At 36.4% G+C, this 18,288-nt stretch overlaps 2 protein-coding genes and 1 non-coding gene across 3 annotated transcripts; all 3 read left to right on the forward strand.

Moving 5' to 3' along the window:
• The first annotated feature begins 1,734 nt into the window (after positions 1-1,734).
• LOC122319009 (calreticulin) lies at positions 1,735-6,060 on the forward strand. The gene is made up of 14 exons (XM_043136861.1): positions 1,735-1,895; positions 3,118-3,225; positions 3,347-3,539; positions 3,645-3,903; positions 4,002-4,058; positions 4,158-4,205; positions 4,324-4,410; positions 4,493-4,550; positions 4,691-4,758; positions 4,845-4,940; positions 5,052-5,099; positions 5,487-5,516; positions 5,597-5,713; positions 5,803-6,060. The coding sequence occupies exons 1-14, from the start codon at positions 1,796-1,798 to the stop codon at positions 5,812-5,814; spliced, it is 1,281 nt and encodes a 426-aa protein (XP_042992795.1). The 5' UTR covers positions 1,735-1,795; the 3' UTR covers positions 5,815-6,060.
• A 1,579-nt stretch (positions 6,061-7,639) lies between these two features.
• Positions 7,640-10,725, forward strand: LOC122317758 (GTP-binding protein SAR1A-like). The gene is made up of 3 exons (XM_043134753.1): positions 7,640-7,953; positions 8,732-8,863; positions 10,205-10,725. Exons 1-3 carry the CDS (start codon positions 7,825-7,827, stop codon positions 10,523-10,525), a joined length of 582 nt encoding a protein of 193 aa, XP_042990687.1. The 5' UTR covers positions 7,640-7,824; the 3' UTR covers positions 10,526-10,725.
• LOC122274887 lies at positions 9,262-9,383 on the forward strand. The gene has a single exon (XR_006228425.1). It is a non-coding gene; the product is annotated as a small nucleolar RNA snoR83 (small nucleolar RNA).
• Positions 10,726-18,288: the final 7,563 nt, after the last annotated feature.

Consider the following 18,288-nt stretch of genomic DNA (forward strand, 5'->3'; position numbering starts at 1 on the left):
AAAATAATAATAAGTAATGATAAAATAATGCAAGTTCAATCTATGAAAAATATTAGTATGATTTTTATTTTTTTAAATTTTTTAATGATTAAAAATTAACTATTAATAAATTTATAATTTTTAAATTTTTAATATATAACAATATTTAAAAAGTATTTAAAAAAAGAATTATTTGCACTGTTGTGCTTGTTTGAAGTGTGCATTTAGGTACTGTTTATCCACACAAAATTTTCATTTCAAACATAAAATTCTCATCTTATCATTATAACTTTCTCAAATTTTTATACAAAATATAATAAAAAATTTAATTTTTTTCCTACTTTTTCAAATCCTAAAATAATAATAATATTAAAATATAATATTTTAATATTTAATCTTAAAACTCAAAATTCTCATTTGAGAATTCTCAGTGACCAAGCAGAACTTAGTGTATATTCTAATGTTGTCATTTATTCGATGGAAAATGATACAATTGCTAACTCTTTTTTCTTTCCAACAATACTACTCTTTATTCTCGATTAAGTTATGATATAAATTATACTCATATTCTTTTCTCATTATGTTTTGTTGATACGGTAGTATTTATCAACTATTAGATCAATTCTTGTTTTTTAAAATTAGTAATTCAAGAATTGATAGATAATGTTATATCTTTAAAATAGAATGAGAATATATCATACAACATTTTCTTTCTTGATTTATAATCTTATTCTATTGATAAATGTGACACATTTTAAATAGTTTTATAAATGAATCACTTAAATAAAAATTCTATATAATTAAGATGACATATTTTAAATAGTTGCATAAATCAATCTAACCATGCACATGGATTTCACGTGTCATTTGCCACACTTCTAAAAATATTAGACATGGTTTCCCCTACATGTCAAACATGTAAAGGGTGCCTATCATACTACTTCCCTTCAATGTCACCTCCTGTTTCACTAATTATAAGGAAATTACTTATTTACGATTAATTATTTTTAATTAAAATGAGATTATTTTTATAAAAAAATAATCATAAATACCGATTTTTTTTATAATAATTATTTCACCTTTATTATTAAAAAGAGATTTTAAAATATAACCGAAATTGAAATGGTAAGGTGAAAAAGACAGGAAAATGAGGTAGAGATTTTAAAAGTATATCTTCCTTATTTTAAGTTGCGATTTAATCCAAAATTGATATCTAAAATATTTATAAAAAAAAATTACATAGAAATAAGATAAAAATAAATATATTAATTTAATAATTATAAAAATTAAATCAATTATTTAAAATAATATCAAATTAAATTCAAATTCTTGATTGTTATTATACCTAATTGTATTTTAAGCATTATAATTTTTCTTTTAGAGTATTTGTTAGGGGCCCATCACTCTTCATATTGCCCATAAAAAGGGAAAAATAAATAAAAGGTAGATATGTAATTGAAAGCGATAAGGTTGAACATCAATTTTTAAACGACAGCTACCTTTTACGGCATCCCTTGTACTCGAGGGTAGTTCCGGAAACCTGAAAATCGAAACGTATCACCCACGTGGCACATCCAATTAGAACCTCCCAAGCTGGAACCAAGACCAATCAAAAAGGGCCACGTCAAAAGAGTGACACTCTGAGCTTACCTGGCAGTCTACTACTTGACACGTCAAAAGCTTTTAACCACTCTCAGCTTACCGGTTCTAGCCCTTACCCCCGTAAACGAACCCAGGTACGCCACGCCTTATATAGTGCCCCCGGCGCTCACACTTGGTCACGTAGGCTCCTACTCTGTCTATCTCTATCTCAGCCATGGCATTTGGGGCTCGTGACCCTAACCTCCTCTCTCTTTTCCTTCTCTCTCTCCTCGCAATCGCCTCCGCCAAAGTCTACTTCGAAGAACGCTTCGACGGTAACTCTCTCTTTCGCTTTATGTATAAAATATATGTTGGGTGTTCGTGCGTGCGTTTTTCTTTTTCTTTCGATCACGCTTTATAGCATTGCAATCCGCTCGCATTTTAGCTTATTTGAGTCTTCGAGGGTTGGTTCACTTAAATGGCTATATGATTCGTAAAGGATCGGATTTTTGTGTGTATTTGGGTTCGATCTAATGGCTTTGGATTTTGAAATTGTGCGAATGTCATAATTTCCATGTTTTGAATTAGATCTGAGAGAACCTTGACACTTTCCATTTTTTCGTGGTCGAAATGGTGATATAGTGGCTTCGCTCACGATCGGGATTGTAATGTCAAACATTTGGGATTGGATATGATTAATTCTGTTTTATAATTTTCCATCTTGTGTGCTGAACTGATTTCTTACTTTTGTATTTTGAGTACTAAATCGTGAAAATACGTGTGATGGCGTAGCGTCGAAGGGGATGGTTAGTTATTATGAAATGAAATGTGGTTATAAGTGTGTTAGGGTTAAGCTTGCTTTTAGTTGTCAAGACTGAAGCCAAGATACACAAGGGCTGCTTCTTATATGCGTTGGTGATACACACACACATATAGCGGACTAACAGATGTCTGTTGGTTGTGTGTGGGTATGCAGTAACGTATTCGGCCGTGGAATTAGATGGAAAAACTACAAAAATGATTGGAATAAGAAGTCTGTATTTTTATGATGTGTTGGTTTGTACACTTTGAATGAATAAGGAAGGCTTGCCAGAAGAAAGTTTAGGTGATCATATTTTGGCAGGATTTCCTCAAGGTGCATCTGTTTTTATGGGGATCAATTCATAGCCTTTCTTTATAATTAACTTCATTTCGAATAATCCCAAAGATAGATAGATAAAGGAAGAAAAATACTTATAAGAACTGTCAGAATCTTACATATTCCAATCCGTGACGTTTAATAAAACAATAGCCTCCTGTTGAACTGGGGAAGGTACACGTGTGCGAATGTAGATCCTGCCCGCTCATGTACATCTGGGGTCCATGGGTTGTCCACTGCTTTTAAATGAGGGGCATGGATATGTACTCGTTTGTTGCAAATAAGCTGGATTCTTATGCATGGTTCATTGCTGAATGTTGCTTTACTGTTTGCTGTTTCTTTCTTTTCCTTTAGCACTTTATGCTCACTGATGATTTCCTTGGGTTCTTTGTGCCTGTATTGTTGGATGAATACTAAAGATGGATGGGAAAGTCGCTGGGTTAAATCTGATTGGAAGAAAGATGAAGATGTGGCTGGGGAATGGAACTACACTGCGGGTAAATGGCATGGAGATCCTAATGACAAAGGTACCCTTCTAAACTGCATAATGTTTGTGTATATGTACTGTTACAATATGTTAGCATTTTCAATGTAATGCTGCTTTCTTCAGGCTGAAGGTTTTGACGTTGGTGTATGATTTCTCAACAGGTATCCAGACAAGTGAAGATTACCGATTTTATGCCATTTCAGCTGAGTTCCCTGAATTCAGCAACAAGGATAAGGTTCTAGTCTTCCAATTTTCTGTCAAGCATGAACAAAAGCTTGACTGTGGGGGTGGCTACATGAAATTGCTAAGTGCAGGAATTGATCAGAAGAAATTTGGTGGAGATACCCCTTACAGGTCAATACCCTATTCACTTACGATTTGAAAATTTCAACTTTCACTCTGCATTTATTTCTTGTTGAAAATTTCTGATCTTGTATTGAAAAATTGTTTGTTGTGCAGTATCATGTTTGGGCCAGATATCTGTGGCTATAGCACCAAGAAAGTCCATGCTATTCTTCATTACAAAGAAACGAACCACTTGATCAAGAAGGATGTCCCGTGTGAGACTGACCAGCTCAGTCATGTTTATACTTTTATCCTCAAACCGGATGCAACCTACAGCATTCTAATTGACAATGTGGAGAAACAATCTGGGAGTGTATACAGCGACTGGAGTATCCTTCCTCCAAAGAAAATCAAGGATCCTGAGGCTAAGAAAGTAAATACTTATCCATGCACAGTCTGACGAGTTTTATTTTAGCTTCTCTTTTCTGATTCTGAATATTGATGCTGTCCCAACTTTATTGATGTTGGCAGCCTGAAGATTGGGATGACAAAGAGTACATTCCAGATCCTGAGGACAAAAAGCCAGAGGTAGTGGATCCCTTGAACTTTCCCTAGTTCATAAAACCTTTGTCTTCTATATAATTTTTTTTTAAAGTACATGGAATATGACTTTCAATATGTGTACAGGGCTATGATGACATCCCAAAGGAAATTCCTGATACTGACGCCAAGAAGGTAGCTACTGAATTTCCTGTTCTTGAAAATATTGCACGTCTCTGGGATGTATGTGGTTAATGGATGCATCTTGAAGAAAAAATAGTGTAGTTCCTGACAAGATGGTTTGTTATTTCAGCCTGAGGACTGGGATGACGAGGAGGATGGTGAGTGGACAGCCCCAACCATTGCAAACCCTGAGTACAAGGGCCCATGGAAGCCAAAGGTTTGTAGTATACTACTCCAAGGTATGGTGTATAGTTTGGTTTAGAATCCCCTTTTTCACACTTTACTCCACCTCTATGCAGAAAATCAAGAACCCCAACTACAAGGGGAAGTGGAAGGCACCAATGATTGACAACCCAGGTTTGTTGCCTATCACATGATAAGCATAGGATATAATATCAACAATTCTTTGTGTGGCGACACACCAAGAATCTTGATCACGGTTTGGTTTAACTTGTTAAGTGTATTCAATAACACTCCTTAGTTTCAATATTAAACAGAGTTCAAGGATGACCCAGATCTCTATGTATACCCCAATTTGAAATATGTCGGCATTGAACTGTGGCAGGTTTGTATGCTTCAACTTTGTTTCTTTCTGGTACTATTATGTTCCATGCAGCTTAATTCTGACAAGCAAGATGTGTGATTTTCTAGGTGAAATCCGGTACCTTGTTTGACAATGTTTTGATCACTGATGATCCGGAATATGCCAAGCAGTTAGCTGAGGAAACATGGGGCAAGCACAAGGATGTAAGTGGCAGTTTTGTGTGCTTTTTTAATTTATTCAAGTTCGTCTTTTATAAGAAGCCCTCAGTTCTTACTAGTTGGAGATATGATCTGATTGATTAAACGACTTTACAGGTTGAGAAGGCAGCATTTGACGAGGCAGAGAAGAAGAGAGAAGAAGAGGTACTCTATTTGTTCACATATTCTGTTTCTCTTCGATAAGAAAGTTAAGCAAAAAGGAAAATGATACTATGCATCCTTAGTTTCTCCGTTGAATATGATGGCTCATTTATTTTATTTTATAAATTTTTTTTTACTTATTGGATAAAGAAGTGACTAAGATTTTTATTTTTTATTTTTATTTTTTAATAATGTTTAAATATGAAACAAAGCAAAAATGTATTAGGTGAACACCAAGTGGTCAAACTTGGGTGGTATGGTAGCACTACCCAAGAAAGGATGTGTGTGCATAGGAGTTTTGAATGCTGAAAGTATTTGGTGGTTCTATTCAGAGTTTATGATTAATATTTATTTGCTCGTTCCTAACTCCTGAATTTGATTATTTACCAGGAAGCAAAGGATGACCCAATTGATTCTGATGTAAGCCCACAAGCTGATTTCCGGAGATTATGACTTGGCATCACTTACTGTGATCCTAACATTGGTAACCTGTTTTTCAGGCCGAGGATGGAGATGATGATGCTGATGCTGATGATGATGCAGGAGAAGATTCCGATGCCGACACCAAACTAGAAGAAAGCACAGACAGTGCTGAAACAAAGGAAGAGGAGAAACATGTATGTCTTCTTTTTTCTTTAATTAAACAATATCATGTTTGTCTGTGAACTTGTGATGAATCTTTCTTTCTTGTGCTTTATGTTTGCAGGATGAACTGTGAGGAAGAGAACTTGCAGTTCTGGAGATTAGCTTGGGCATGAGATGGTCCAAAATTTTTAAAGAAAGCTTTTAGTGGTGTAGGGGGGGTTTTTGTCAGAAACGGTTGTAGGCTGCATGCAAAAACTGCGAGGCTGATTTGCTTTAATCCCTTTTTAAGTCAAAACTGTTTGAACCATTTTCGAACAAAGAGAATATTGTCCGATTTATATAGTCAAAACTCGCTGAAGTAGCTTGGATTTTGGCTTCTTGTCGACTGGCATTTTTAATTTATCACTCTTTTGTTTGTTTTTTGCTTTAGATGAATGAACCAACCAACCAGCCTGCCAAGGTTGATGAAACCACAAGTGTCGTGTCGTAGCTATTATCATGATTTAGGGTAATATGGCAAACTAATTAAGATACAGTACTGTAGGGTAAGGGGACCTCTCGTTTAGAAAACAAAGGGAGTCTCTCATATGGGAGTGAAATTGGCTTCTGCTTCACTTAATTGTGATGCACAGATGTTGGGAAGTGAAAGCCCAGTATATGTTTTGAGCAAACTTTTCCTTCAAAAAAATTATTGAAGAGACGTCAATTTAATGTAGCTCAACCAACAGTATCTGCATAGGTTCTAGTCATGTATCCTGTCAAAATCAACATTCTTTTTACTATTCGTTCAATTATTGGGAGTGCTCGCTATCTCCGATTTTTATCCCGAATACCAATTAACATGTGACGCAACAAAATTCTTATTTTGGAATTTCAAAGCAATGATTAAAAAATAGTCTTTATCCTACAAATTTAAAAATATCTTCATGATACAGTTTAAGAATTTTCTTGGACAAAGAACGTCAACATTTTGGCGACGTTATCAGTTGAGAGAGAGACAATACCCACACACTAATTGAGAAATAATAATTTTATGTTTAATTTAGTTAGGAGGGATGTTACCTACGTGACCCCTGCCAGCCCTTGCCTCGGCGGGCAGCCATATTTTCAAGCTCATTGTCTAGTATTGGTCCAACCAACCTAAAACCCATATAACATGTCGAATACCAAATCCCCAAACCCCACCTCCAAGTCCACATATGCAACTCCAAATACATAGATTTAAACACCATCCTCTCAGACACCTTCATTCTTTATTCACTTCTATAAAATATATCATCTCATCTTATTTTATTATTATAATTTTTTTAAATTTTCATCTAAAATAAAATAAATAATTCAATTTTTTTAAATCTCAATATAAAAATAATATTAAAATAATATATTCTAATAACATTTTATTGAACTTTCTTCAACTTTAATCTCAACTTATCTCATTTTTTAAAATAAACGAGGCTCGATTTTATTTATTTTTAAAAATGAGATTAAATGAATTAAGATTAAAATTAAAAGTTGAAAAAATTGAATTTTATTTATTTTATTTTATATAAAAATTTTAAAAAATTATAATATGATTAAATAAAATAAGATAAAAAATTTTATAAAAACGAACGAAGGTTAATGGGCAGATGGGTTTGATGGACTCGCCCATTAGCCCTTGCTATTCTAGATCATCCATTCTGATATTACAGAAAATATTCAAATTTAATATTATACTTCCGTAAATTAGACAACTGATACATTTAAATTATAATAAACATGAAATTATATGTAATTTTTATTATAAAATAAATCTATAATTTTATGCGTATGTATATATATATATATATATACATTTTTAGCAGTTCTCCAGTAATAAAATCACAGAAGCTACAATCGTAGGGCTGTCCCAGTACTTTCACCCGGTAACCCGGTCCACCCACACTTCACATCCTAGGCACCTACCCCCAATCTCCAACCGGTCCAGCCTGTCACCGGTGACCACCTACAGCGATCAACCCCACGTAGCTTTTGGCCATTGAACACATTCATTTCCATTTTCCACAGAGCCAACCCCTCTCTCTCTTTCTGACCGTTTTGGTGTCGGTTGGGCGGCAGTCGTGGTAATAGCTGGGTGTTTCGGAGTGTCGTTCTCGTAAAAACCATGTTTTTGATCGACTGGTTCTACGGCGTTCTTGCGTCGCTTGGGTTGTGGCAAAAGGAGGCCAAGATCTTATTCTTAGGTCTCGATAATGCCGGCAAAACGACGTTGCTTCATATGCTTAAAGATGAGGTACTTTTTTTGGAATCTTTTGTAGCCTTAAATTCTTCTGTTTGGTTGCCGAGAGAAGTTTAGGATGTTTCGAAATTGTTTTTTGTTCATTTTCATCTGTTGGTATTATGATCATTTTTCGAAAAATTAATATGGGTATTTTGATTGAAAATTGGGCTTCTTAAAAAAAGAAGAATTATGGTCTAATGGAATGAAAGAGAAGAAAAAGAATCGGATTTCTATTTTATTTGTTCTTTGCTCTAAATGGTGGGTCTTGTATATCAAATCGTGTATTTTGTTGATGAGAGAATGTCTACCACTTAGAAAGTGACTTGGCATGAGATCGTTAACGGGTATACCATAATTACGTGCTAAGTGCAGCATGGTCGATTTGACTGGAAGCTGATTTTGAGTTAAGTCCTCAATTTTTTATTTTTTATTTTTATTTTTTTGTGGTTTTTAATCTAATTTTATTTCATTTTCGTTGAAAATTCTCTTGGGCTGCAGAGAGAGAGAGAGAGAGAGAGAGAGAGAGAGAGTTTTGAACCTACTCGCTCAAAAAAGTTATACTTGTTAATACTTATCAAAAAAAAAAAAAAGTTATACTTGTTAGTGTTTACATGAAATTTTAAATTTCGGAAGTCGCATCAATATGAAACTTGGACTGAGAGTCTGAGAGGGCAATTTTTTTTCAATCATATTGTTTCTGGGCAAACAAATGCCGGGCAGGGTTCTATTGAAAAATGCTTCCACTTACTTGATATTTTTTTTTTTGGTTCTTTGTAATGGGATATTGCAGAGATTAGTTCAACACCAGCCAACGCAGTACCCAACATCAGAGGAGCTGAGTATTGGCAAAATCAAGTTCAAGGCTTTTGATTTGGGGGGACATCAGATAGCTCGTAGAGTTTGGAAAGATTACTATGCCAAGGTAGATTTCTCAGTCTATCTCTTATGAGAATATTAGCTGTTTTGCATTTACACTAGGGAGCATTGTATGAAGTGTTGATACGATTGTGATTTTATTTATAGCTCATAAAGTTGGAAATTTGAATAACTTTTTTTAGTATCGAAAAATTATGACTTTTGTAGTAGTTTTAACTATTTTATGAAATAATAGGCAAATGAGAATTTTGGTGCTTGTATCCACATGCATGTAATCTCTCTCTCTCTCTCTCTCTCTCTCTCTCTCTCTCTCTCCAGCTTATTGAAAATCTGGCCCATATCCATGTGCTTTGATGTCTCAATTGAACACCAGCAGCCTGTGCTATTGTTTTTGGGCTTATTGCCTATAAAAGCCTTAAATCATAAGGTACTTCTGCCTTCATAATCCCAGACAAACCCTTTTTATGTTTTATCTGATTCATGGGAGGCAGAAATTGATTGTGGGAGGTCGCTGATAGCACCTTTTATCTTTAAAATGTGTGCTAATAGTATCTCACCATAAATGATGCATTTTCATTGCCATTTTACCAAATTTATCGAGGTCAAACAGTACATGCAGATCTCTTGCATCAGAATAAGAAAGTTTGTAATTATGAGTATTCAGTGTCTTCTTACATGTTAATCATGAACATCTTAGGTGCTGAGCATGAAATGCCAGGTGCCTATGAAAAATTATTTAGTATATAAATAAAGAGAAATGATATTTGCTGTCGTGAAGTGTGTAAGTGTCGTGCAATCTCTTTGAAAAAAATGAGTAAATATGAGACCTACATGAAAAAAATAATAATAATTTTTTTTTAATGAGCTTTGCTACTCATCCTCATATACCGCACACCACACTTTTTTTAATTTTTTAATTTTTCTTTGTTGGTTTTATTCTTTTTAAACTAATTGAATTATTCTACTCATCCATATACTAAACATTTGGTGAGAGAAAAATAATAAAAATAATAAAAAAAAGTGTGGTGTGTGGGGATGATGAATAGAATTTTTCTATTCATAAATAAATAAATCTCTTAGATTCTTGGTGGGTGTAATATCCCAAATGTGTGATTGTGTATAGGAAGGCGGTGAATGAGATTCCACATTATCTGTTAGGAGAACTTTATAATGATTCCAAGGGGCTTTAATTGTAACATTAACTAGTCCTTTTGGAGTATGGGTTCAAATGTGGTTTGGGCCTCCCTTGGGTCGTTGTAGTTGAGAATATGAATATGTTTCAGTTATGTGCTTCTTGTATGTTGCTCCTCTGTGCCGCAGGATTTTGTCTATCTTCCTTGTTAATTGAATGCTCTTTTGCTAAATACATTTCATCTTTGTTGTGAAGGTGGATGCAGTTGTCTACTTGGTGGATGCTTATGACAAGGAAAGATTTTTTGAGTCTAAGAAAGAGCTGGATGCTCTCCTCTCTGATGAGGCCTTGGCAAATGTTCCATTCCTTATTCTGGGCAATAAGATTGATATTCCATACGCTGCCTCAGAGGATGAGTTGCGTTTTCATCTTGGCCTAACCAACTTCACCACAGGCAAGGGTAAGGTGAACCTGGCAGACTCGAATGTCCGCCCCCTTGAGGTTTTCATGTGTAGTATTGTCCGGAAAATGGGTTATGGAGATGGTTTCAAATGGCTTTCTCAGTACATTAACTAGTAGGCCCTAAAAGTGAGGATTAGCCATCTCATTTCTATATGTTATTTCGTACAAAATGGAGCTGGACTTCTTGTCAGTTCCAAAGTTACTGTTGGATATATTTCACTTGTTCCGTGTTTTGTTTGTTGTTTATGGTGAATCCACAGAGATAGCTCACCATACTATATTCTTAACAAAGAAGAAATTCATGATTTGTGCTAGAGAGAAGAGGGGGGCATTTTAAAGACGAGTGAAACCCATTTTTGGGCTTTGGTAATTGAAGGATGACTTCAAGATTCTACCCAATCTCGTTTATGCGAGAATCCCAATCGATTCATTTGGTTGCTATAAAGTTGCCATCAGAAAGGATATGCAGTTGCAGATTTCCTTTTTGGGTTGTGTCGTTTTGCTCCTTGGGATGAGTTTCACCATTTTTGCTGCTCTTTCAAGAGCCAATACTCACTCGTTAGCTGCTGCATGACAATGCCAAGTCAACTCAATGCGGTAACTTGTGTTCTGTTTTGTTCCTATTAAATGAGTGGATTGTGGATTGCTCACGAGCCCAAAAGCGTGGAAAAATTGTATACCTCGCTAGAGGTTTCGGGGGCCTAAATTAGCAGCTCGTCGACCAATAGCATGCAGCTAGTAGTATTTGATTGTTTGTTTTGTCATGCGGATCGAGCAAAGCATCGTTACTGCGGCAACTATAATCAAATTCAGAACAAAGCATCATTGTGATGGGGTCTAGTCAACATGTGGTTCAAGGAGAGAGACAGTGAAAGAGAGAGGGATGATGAGAGGATAATAGTCCAAAGAATAACATAAAAGCTGAGTTACTCACCAACAGTGTTTCACATTTAACTCTTCAATGGGTAGTGTAGCTTTGTATATTTACGTTTTCGCATGCATATTTAACCCTTAAGCAGGTTAGCTTCGTATGTTTATCATTTTTAGCTATGACAATGCAATCTTGGTATTGTCATTGGGAGAGAAACGGATTGCACCTAGGACTGTTTAGGGCTATGAGTCTTAAAAAATGTTTAAATAGTTTTAAAAGTCTTTTAATGAAAATAAATAAATTCTTTGAATGTTAGGCATTGAAATATTTTTTTAATCTCAATAAGTTAAGAAGCAAATGTGTTTTTTCAGATAATTTAGAATGTAGTTTAAATTTTAAAAAGATTGTCAATGAGCGAAAATACTTTTACTACTTTCAGATAATTACAACTTTTAAACTTCTAAAAATATTGGTAATAATTTTAAAAAAATCAAATAATTGTCATTTTTACCTCAAAAAATACTTTTAAAATTTATTTTCAAACAATTTAACATTTTTTAAAATGCTTTAAATATATGATTATCAAATAGTAAATAATGTTTAATAGTAAAATTTATTGCTTAAACTATAAGTTATAAGTTCTAAAACTATAAGTTATATTTTTAACCGCAATTCCAAACATGCATTTAGATAGGGCTATGAATCTTGTTGAGATTGTGTTGGGTCATTTTTTAGTCAACCTGAGTTCAATACGAATAATTAAATGTATCAAATACCTCTATTTGAACTCAACATGCATATTTTATAGATTGACTCAACATGACCCATTTGATCCACTTTGAAATTAAAACATACAAAAAATCACAAATATTTGATTATCTGGATAGGGGTGTGCAAATTTTCGAAAATTTCGACTCCGACCGAATTCCGTTCCGATGCCGACTCCGATGGAGTCAGAATTTTCGAAAAACGGAGTCGGAATCGGAGGCACTCCGAAAATGGGGTCGGAGTCGGAGTCGGAGCCCATGTTTACTCCGAAATCCGACTCCGAACTCTGACTTTAAAAAAATAAAAAAACAAAGATTCAAAACGACGTCGTTTTGAATCTTTGTTCCCCCCCCCAACTTAAACGACGACGTTCCTTGAAATAGGAACGACGTCGTTTGGTTCCTAATTTTAAACCTATGCTGCGGCCATCCCTTTCTTCTTCATTTCATCTATCCCGAATCCCCAATCCCCAATCCCTTGCTCAGCGACTCAGCCGCCGGCCGCCCCTTTCTTCTTCTCCATTCTTCTTCATTTCGTCTTCCAATTCCTAATTTCCCTTAATTTGTTCTTCGTGCTACCTTCGAAAGAATCGAATCTGTGTTGCTGCCACTGCCCAAGGCGCCGTCTTCACAGAATCACTGTGCCGCTGCCCACACCCCATGGCGCCACGCCTCACTCGAGTCACTCCTCAGTACAAAATACCAATAAGCATATTTGATAGTAAAGATAGATTGGCTTGAAGATGAACTATAGATGGGAAGTTCTTGGTTAAGAGTGCTTACGGGTGGTTTGGCTTTTAATCTTATTTGCATTGCCATGAATTAGCCAATAGATTGCTTGTAAATCTTGCCTGTTGTATTTGGCCAGTGGTAGCACTTAGACTTGTACTTACCTTGGTAGTAGGAGAGAGTGTTTGGCAAACTTGGAATTAATCATCATACAGCCATCACGACTGACAAGGACAATCTTTATGATCAGCTCTAGTTTCGTATCCATCTATCTATCTATCTATCGATCTATCATTTGATTACTTAATTTTGGGATATAGCCGTTACATTTTAAAATTGCTGTAATCTTGTCAATGATTTGTATAGGCTCTGCGGATTAGGCTTCGACAATGATTTTCTCTTTTTTTTCCCTCCCATTTTTCTGCAGCTGGTTGCTTGGTTGTGACTTGTGAGGCATGAGTTTGTAACTTCTGTAAGTTTGATATTGGAGGCACTGTTGTGATGGTCTTCACACAACTGCACAAGCACGCATGCACATACAAAAATACGCATGAGGCCAAGCCACGCTGGGCCCAATTTTTTTAAAATTACATCCCCTTTGCATTAGATCAATATTTTGTTCATCCTATTATTAGATCACTCTACCCATTTACAGATCACATCAAATTTCTTATCAATTGGTTCCCGGGTTCAGTGTATTATAAAAAATCGAACAACTTATAGATGATATGGTTCGTAATCTCTAAGCATCTTGTATAATGAACGTGATTGGTACCAAAAATGATGACAATATACTAGCTAAATGAGTGATGTTACAACGAGTGGTGGAGTTATTGTTAGCTTGGTGTGCTAAGCTGGCAAGTAGCTTTAGTATAGAGGTACGCAGGATAGCTCCTCTGTGCTTAATGTGGAGTAGTTGTTAGCAATATAAATGTAATGCTCGCAACTTTGTTGGGGCTAAATATGCTCAAATTTCTGTATGATTGGACAAATGCCCACAACAACATTCCCTTTTCTTCTTTTGTAGATCTTCTGAATATTCATTCTCTTTCATTTCCTTCATAGGTGTTATCCTTCTTATACTCTCAATGGATTTGGGTTGTGCTACTACCGTTCTATAATAAAATTTGGTATCTTTGCTTAAAAAAAGTGATATTTGAGCATTAAGTATCCCCCTGAGATGTCACTGATAAATAAATGGAATTTAGTTGTCAATTTCAAGTTGCTTTATAGTAGCATACCACGTGCTGTATACATTTTAACAGAAGAATGTATTGCTTCAAAAGATCAATATCAGTAAAAGTTAGTAAGGCATGCAAATACATTAAATGAACTGTCATACATGTTCTGAAATTGGAAAAAGTTTGGCTCTTACTATCAAAAGTGAACCTTATACATTCTGAACCCCATGCAATAACTCAAGTTGTAACCATCTAAGAGCCCAGATTAAGTTCTCATATATTGGCTTGAAACGCTAATAGTTCAGATCATGATAGTTTTATTTGAATTTCTAATTAACATAGGAATTTAAACAAACTATTGATAAGTACGGATATGATATAATCTTTGAGTTTAACTTTGAAAAGTACTTGAACTTCTAAGTTATAGTTGATTGAGATTTGAGACCTCTTGCAACCTTCACAAAATCGACTGAGTGCTCTAGATCTATTGTATGCTTGTGCCTTCAAGTTTTTTATTTTTCTATTTATATTAACTATTTATTTTATTTTATTTTTGATAGATATGGAGGCTTCACCTAGTGGAAGGTCAGAAGGGAATCCAAGCCCCACAATCCCGTCACTGACACCGAGATCTAGACCCACTTCTAGAGCAGCTACTTCTTGTGCAAGTAGCCGATTCCCAATGCCAGTAGACATAGAAAATGAGGATGAGTTTAATGAGGATGAGGAGATAGGTATTGGGGATCTACCACCTCCATCTACAACTCCATCTCAACCACGAAATACTAGAAAAAGGTCTTGGACATGGGAGCATTTTACCAGGATTCCTGGTAATCCTGAGAACCCACAGGCGAGATGCCACCACTGTGGGCAACTCTGCAAATGTCATTCAAAGAAGTAAGGCACCGCTGTCTTAATAGCTCATTTTGGAGGTTGCCAGCGATATAAAATGTCGAAGGGAGAGGCAGCCACTGATCAGACCAAGCTCAGTTACGAAGCTTCTACGGCCACTGATGGTACACAGATTAAGAAAATGGTCATCCCTCAATACAGTGAGAAATTGGTGAGGGATATGCTTGCAGAGATGATAATTGAAGATGAGATGCCTTTTACCATAGTCGATAAAAGAGGCTTTCGAAAGTTTGTCAAGACTATTGAGCCACGATTTCCATTGCCATCACGGTATACGGTGATGCGGGATTGTACGAAGAAGCATGCAAAAGAGAAGGCGGAGATGAAGAAGATGTTCACTACCACTAGCCAGAAAGTGTCATTTACGACTGGCACATGGACTTCTATACAGCACATTTCCTACATGTGTATCATAGCGCACTACATTGATAGTGGATGGAATTTGAGACAACGAATTATTGGGTTCAAAGAAATTATTGATCATAAGGGAGCATCAATTGGGGCACTGATGGATGATTGTTTAAAGGATTGGATAATTCAAAAGATTTTATGTATTGCAGTTGACAATGCCAGTGCCAACGACACCGCAATTGAATGGTTCAAGAGGAATACGAGTATGAAAGCTGATGTCATCCGCAACCACGAATTTATTCATGTTCGATGTTGTGCTCATATCCTCAACCTGATTGTCAGTGAGGGGTTAAAAGAGGTTGATGATTCCATTACCAGAGTCCACAATATTGTGCGGTATGTGAGGGCTTCCCCTCAAAGGCTGTCAAAGTTCAAGGCAATAGCAAGCCAGCTTGGAATTTCATGTTCTAAGACATTGTGTTTGGATGTTCCGACTCGATGGAACTCAACATACCTTATGTTGGATGTGGCACAAAAGTACCAAAGAGCATTCGAGCGGATGGAGGTCGAGGATGGGGCACTTAAGTATGCTTTGCTGGAGCCTGCAAGAAAGGGGCTTGGTGCGCCAGACACACATGATTGGACTAGTGTGGGGCACTTTGTGAGATTTTTACAAGTTTTTTATGATATGACTTTGCGAATATCTGGATCCGCATATACAACTGCAAACTTATTCTTCAACGAGCTCTCAGAGCTTCACTACCACTTGCAAGAAGGTTGTACGGGTTCATGTGGATTATTATCTGGTATGGCTATGAGGATGCATGCCAAATATGATAAATATTGGGGGGATGTTGAGAAAAATAAATAGATTACTTCTTGTGGCTGTGATCCTTGACCCCCGATATAAGTTGGCCTTTATTACAGTACTTAAAAGGGATCTTGATGACTTATATTCTCACTACAACAATAGTGGTCAACCTTCATCTGCAGCGGGCACCTCACACTCGAGGCCGACACCTCTATTCAATGACCGTAGCTCAGATGACTCATTAAATCCACCTCGTCGAGGTTATAATATTGTGAATTAGTATCATCAGCTCGTTGCAACGAGGAATATTATGCAGTGTACTTTTGAGATTGAACGGTATTTTATGGAAGAGGTCGAGGCACCTAGCGAGTCATTTCAGCTTTTAACTTGGTGGAAGGTTAATTCCACCGAGTATCAGATCCTTTCTCGTATTGCCCTAGATGTGATGGTCATTCTAATCACTACGATTGCCTCTGAGTCAGCATTTAGCACTGGAGGTCGAGTATTGGATTCTTACCGGAGTTATTGTCACCATCAACTGTGGAGGCCCTCGTTTGCACATAGAATTGGTTGAGTGATACGCCCATTGGACTAGATACCATTGGCTTTGATGCTGATAGCTATAAGCTTGAATCGGGTAACTTTGTTTGAGTATTTCAATTGATTTATTTAATTCTTTTTATGATTTCATAAATATATTAACCTTATATTTTTTATGATTTCATAGATATAATTGTGAACCCTAGCATACTTGCCGATGACTGATTCTTGGAGTGTAGCTAAGTTGATAAACTCGCGATTAAAAAATATTGGTGAGAAATGATAATCATTTTTTTCTAAATCATTTTTTTTTTCTGAATCATTTTTTTTTTCTTTTTATTTATTGTGACTTTTTATTTTAATTTCAGGTATCACCAACGACAAACCACGATGTATTGAAAGATGTTTTGGAGCACCTCTGTATTGGAAGATGTATTGGAAGATGTTTTTATTTTGGTATTGGAAGATATTCGGAATAGCATTTAAACTATTATCAATGTTTTGGACAATTGTATAAGAGTTTCTTAAAAATGTAATATGTATTATATATATATCATTTAAAAAAATAAAAATAAAAACTCGGAATCAGAATCGGGCGGAGGTCGGAGTGAACTTCCGGTTCTGACTCAAGTCGGAGTCGGAGGTCGGAATTGGCGATTCCGACTCCGTCGGAGTCGGAGCCCAGGCCTACTACTGGATAATAAGACAGAGGCTATGTAAAAAATTTTAAGAATATATTTAAAGAAGAGTTTATCTTCACACAGGTCTATCCATTAAACCCCACCTAATAAACGCCAATAACCCATTGCCACGTAGAGCCCACAAACTTAAAGAGATACACCGTAATATAGAGAAACATGAGAAAAGTTGTTCTACCCTTCTCCCTTGAGCCCTCCTCCAAATAAAAGAAAAGTTCTCTCCCTCGAGCCCTCCTCCATCTCCCTGTCTCTCCGCTTTGAAGTTTATCCACCAAGACTAGTTCAGGCCACCGAACTTAGCTGCCCACCGATTCTCTACATACGTCGTGCAATGCCTCTCTCTCTCTCTCTCTCTCTCTCTCTCTCTCCTTCCTCCATGAAACCGACACTCATAAGACCCTAACCCTAACCCTCCCTCCCTCCTCCAAACCGACACCCATAAAATCCTAACCCTATCCCTAACCCTCCCTCCCTCCCTTGACTCCTCCAAAAAATAAATTCTAAAATACAGCTTCCCCCCATGTTCTAGTTCTTGTTCTAATTCTGAAAAACAGAACACAAGTATGACGTCCCCTATACATAATGAATGTACTTTTCTCACACTACCTGAAAACATGTGAACTACCAGCTTATCGGGAAGAAGTGAGAAAACTCAGAAGCAGAGTAGCCCGGTACACTATAGTTGACAGGGTCCTATGTAGAAAAGGGTACGCAGCTCTATTGATTAGGTGCATAACGAAAGAGGAAGCTGAGTACGTAATGAGGGAGACACACAAAGGTTTATGTGGGAACCATTCAGGAGGAAAGTCCCTAGCAGCCAAAATTGTGCTAGTAGAATACTATTGGCCCAATGTGATATAGGACGCAAAGGAGTTGACACGATGATGTGTCCAACACCAACTACATGCCTCAGTGCTCACTATGCCACCCGAGGAGCTGAAGTCAATAACCTTCCCATGGTTGTTTGCTCAATGGGGGATAGACCTAGTCGGGCTTATGCCGAGCAAAGGAGGAACG

This window comes from Carya illinoinensis, chromosome 8 (genome assembly GCF_018687715.1).
Source record: "Carya illinoinensis cultivar Pawnee chromosome 8, C.illinoinensisPawnee_v1, whole genome shotgun sequence".
NCBI lineage: Eukaryota > Viridiplantae > Streptophyta > Magnoliopsida > Fagales > Juglandaceae > Carya > Carya illinoinensis.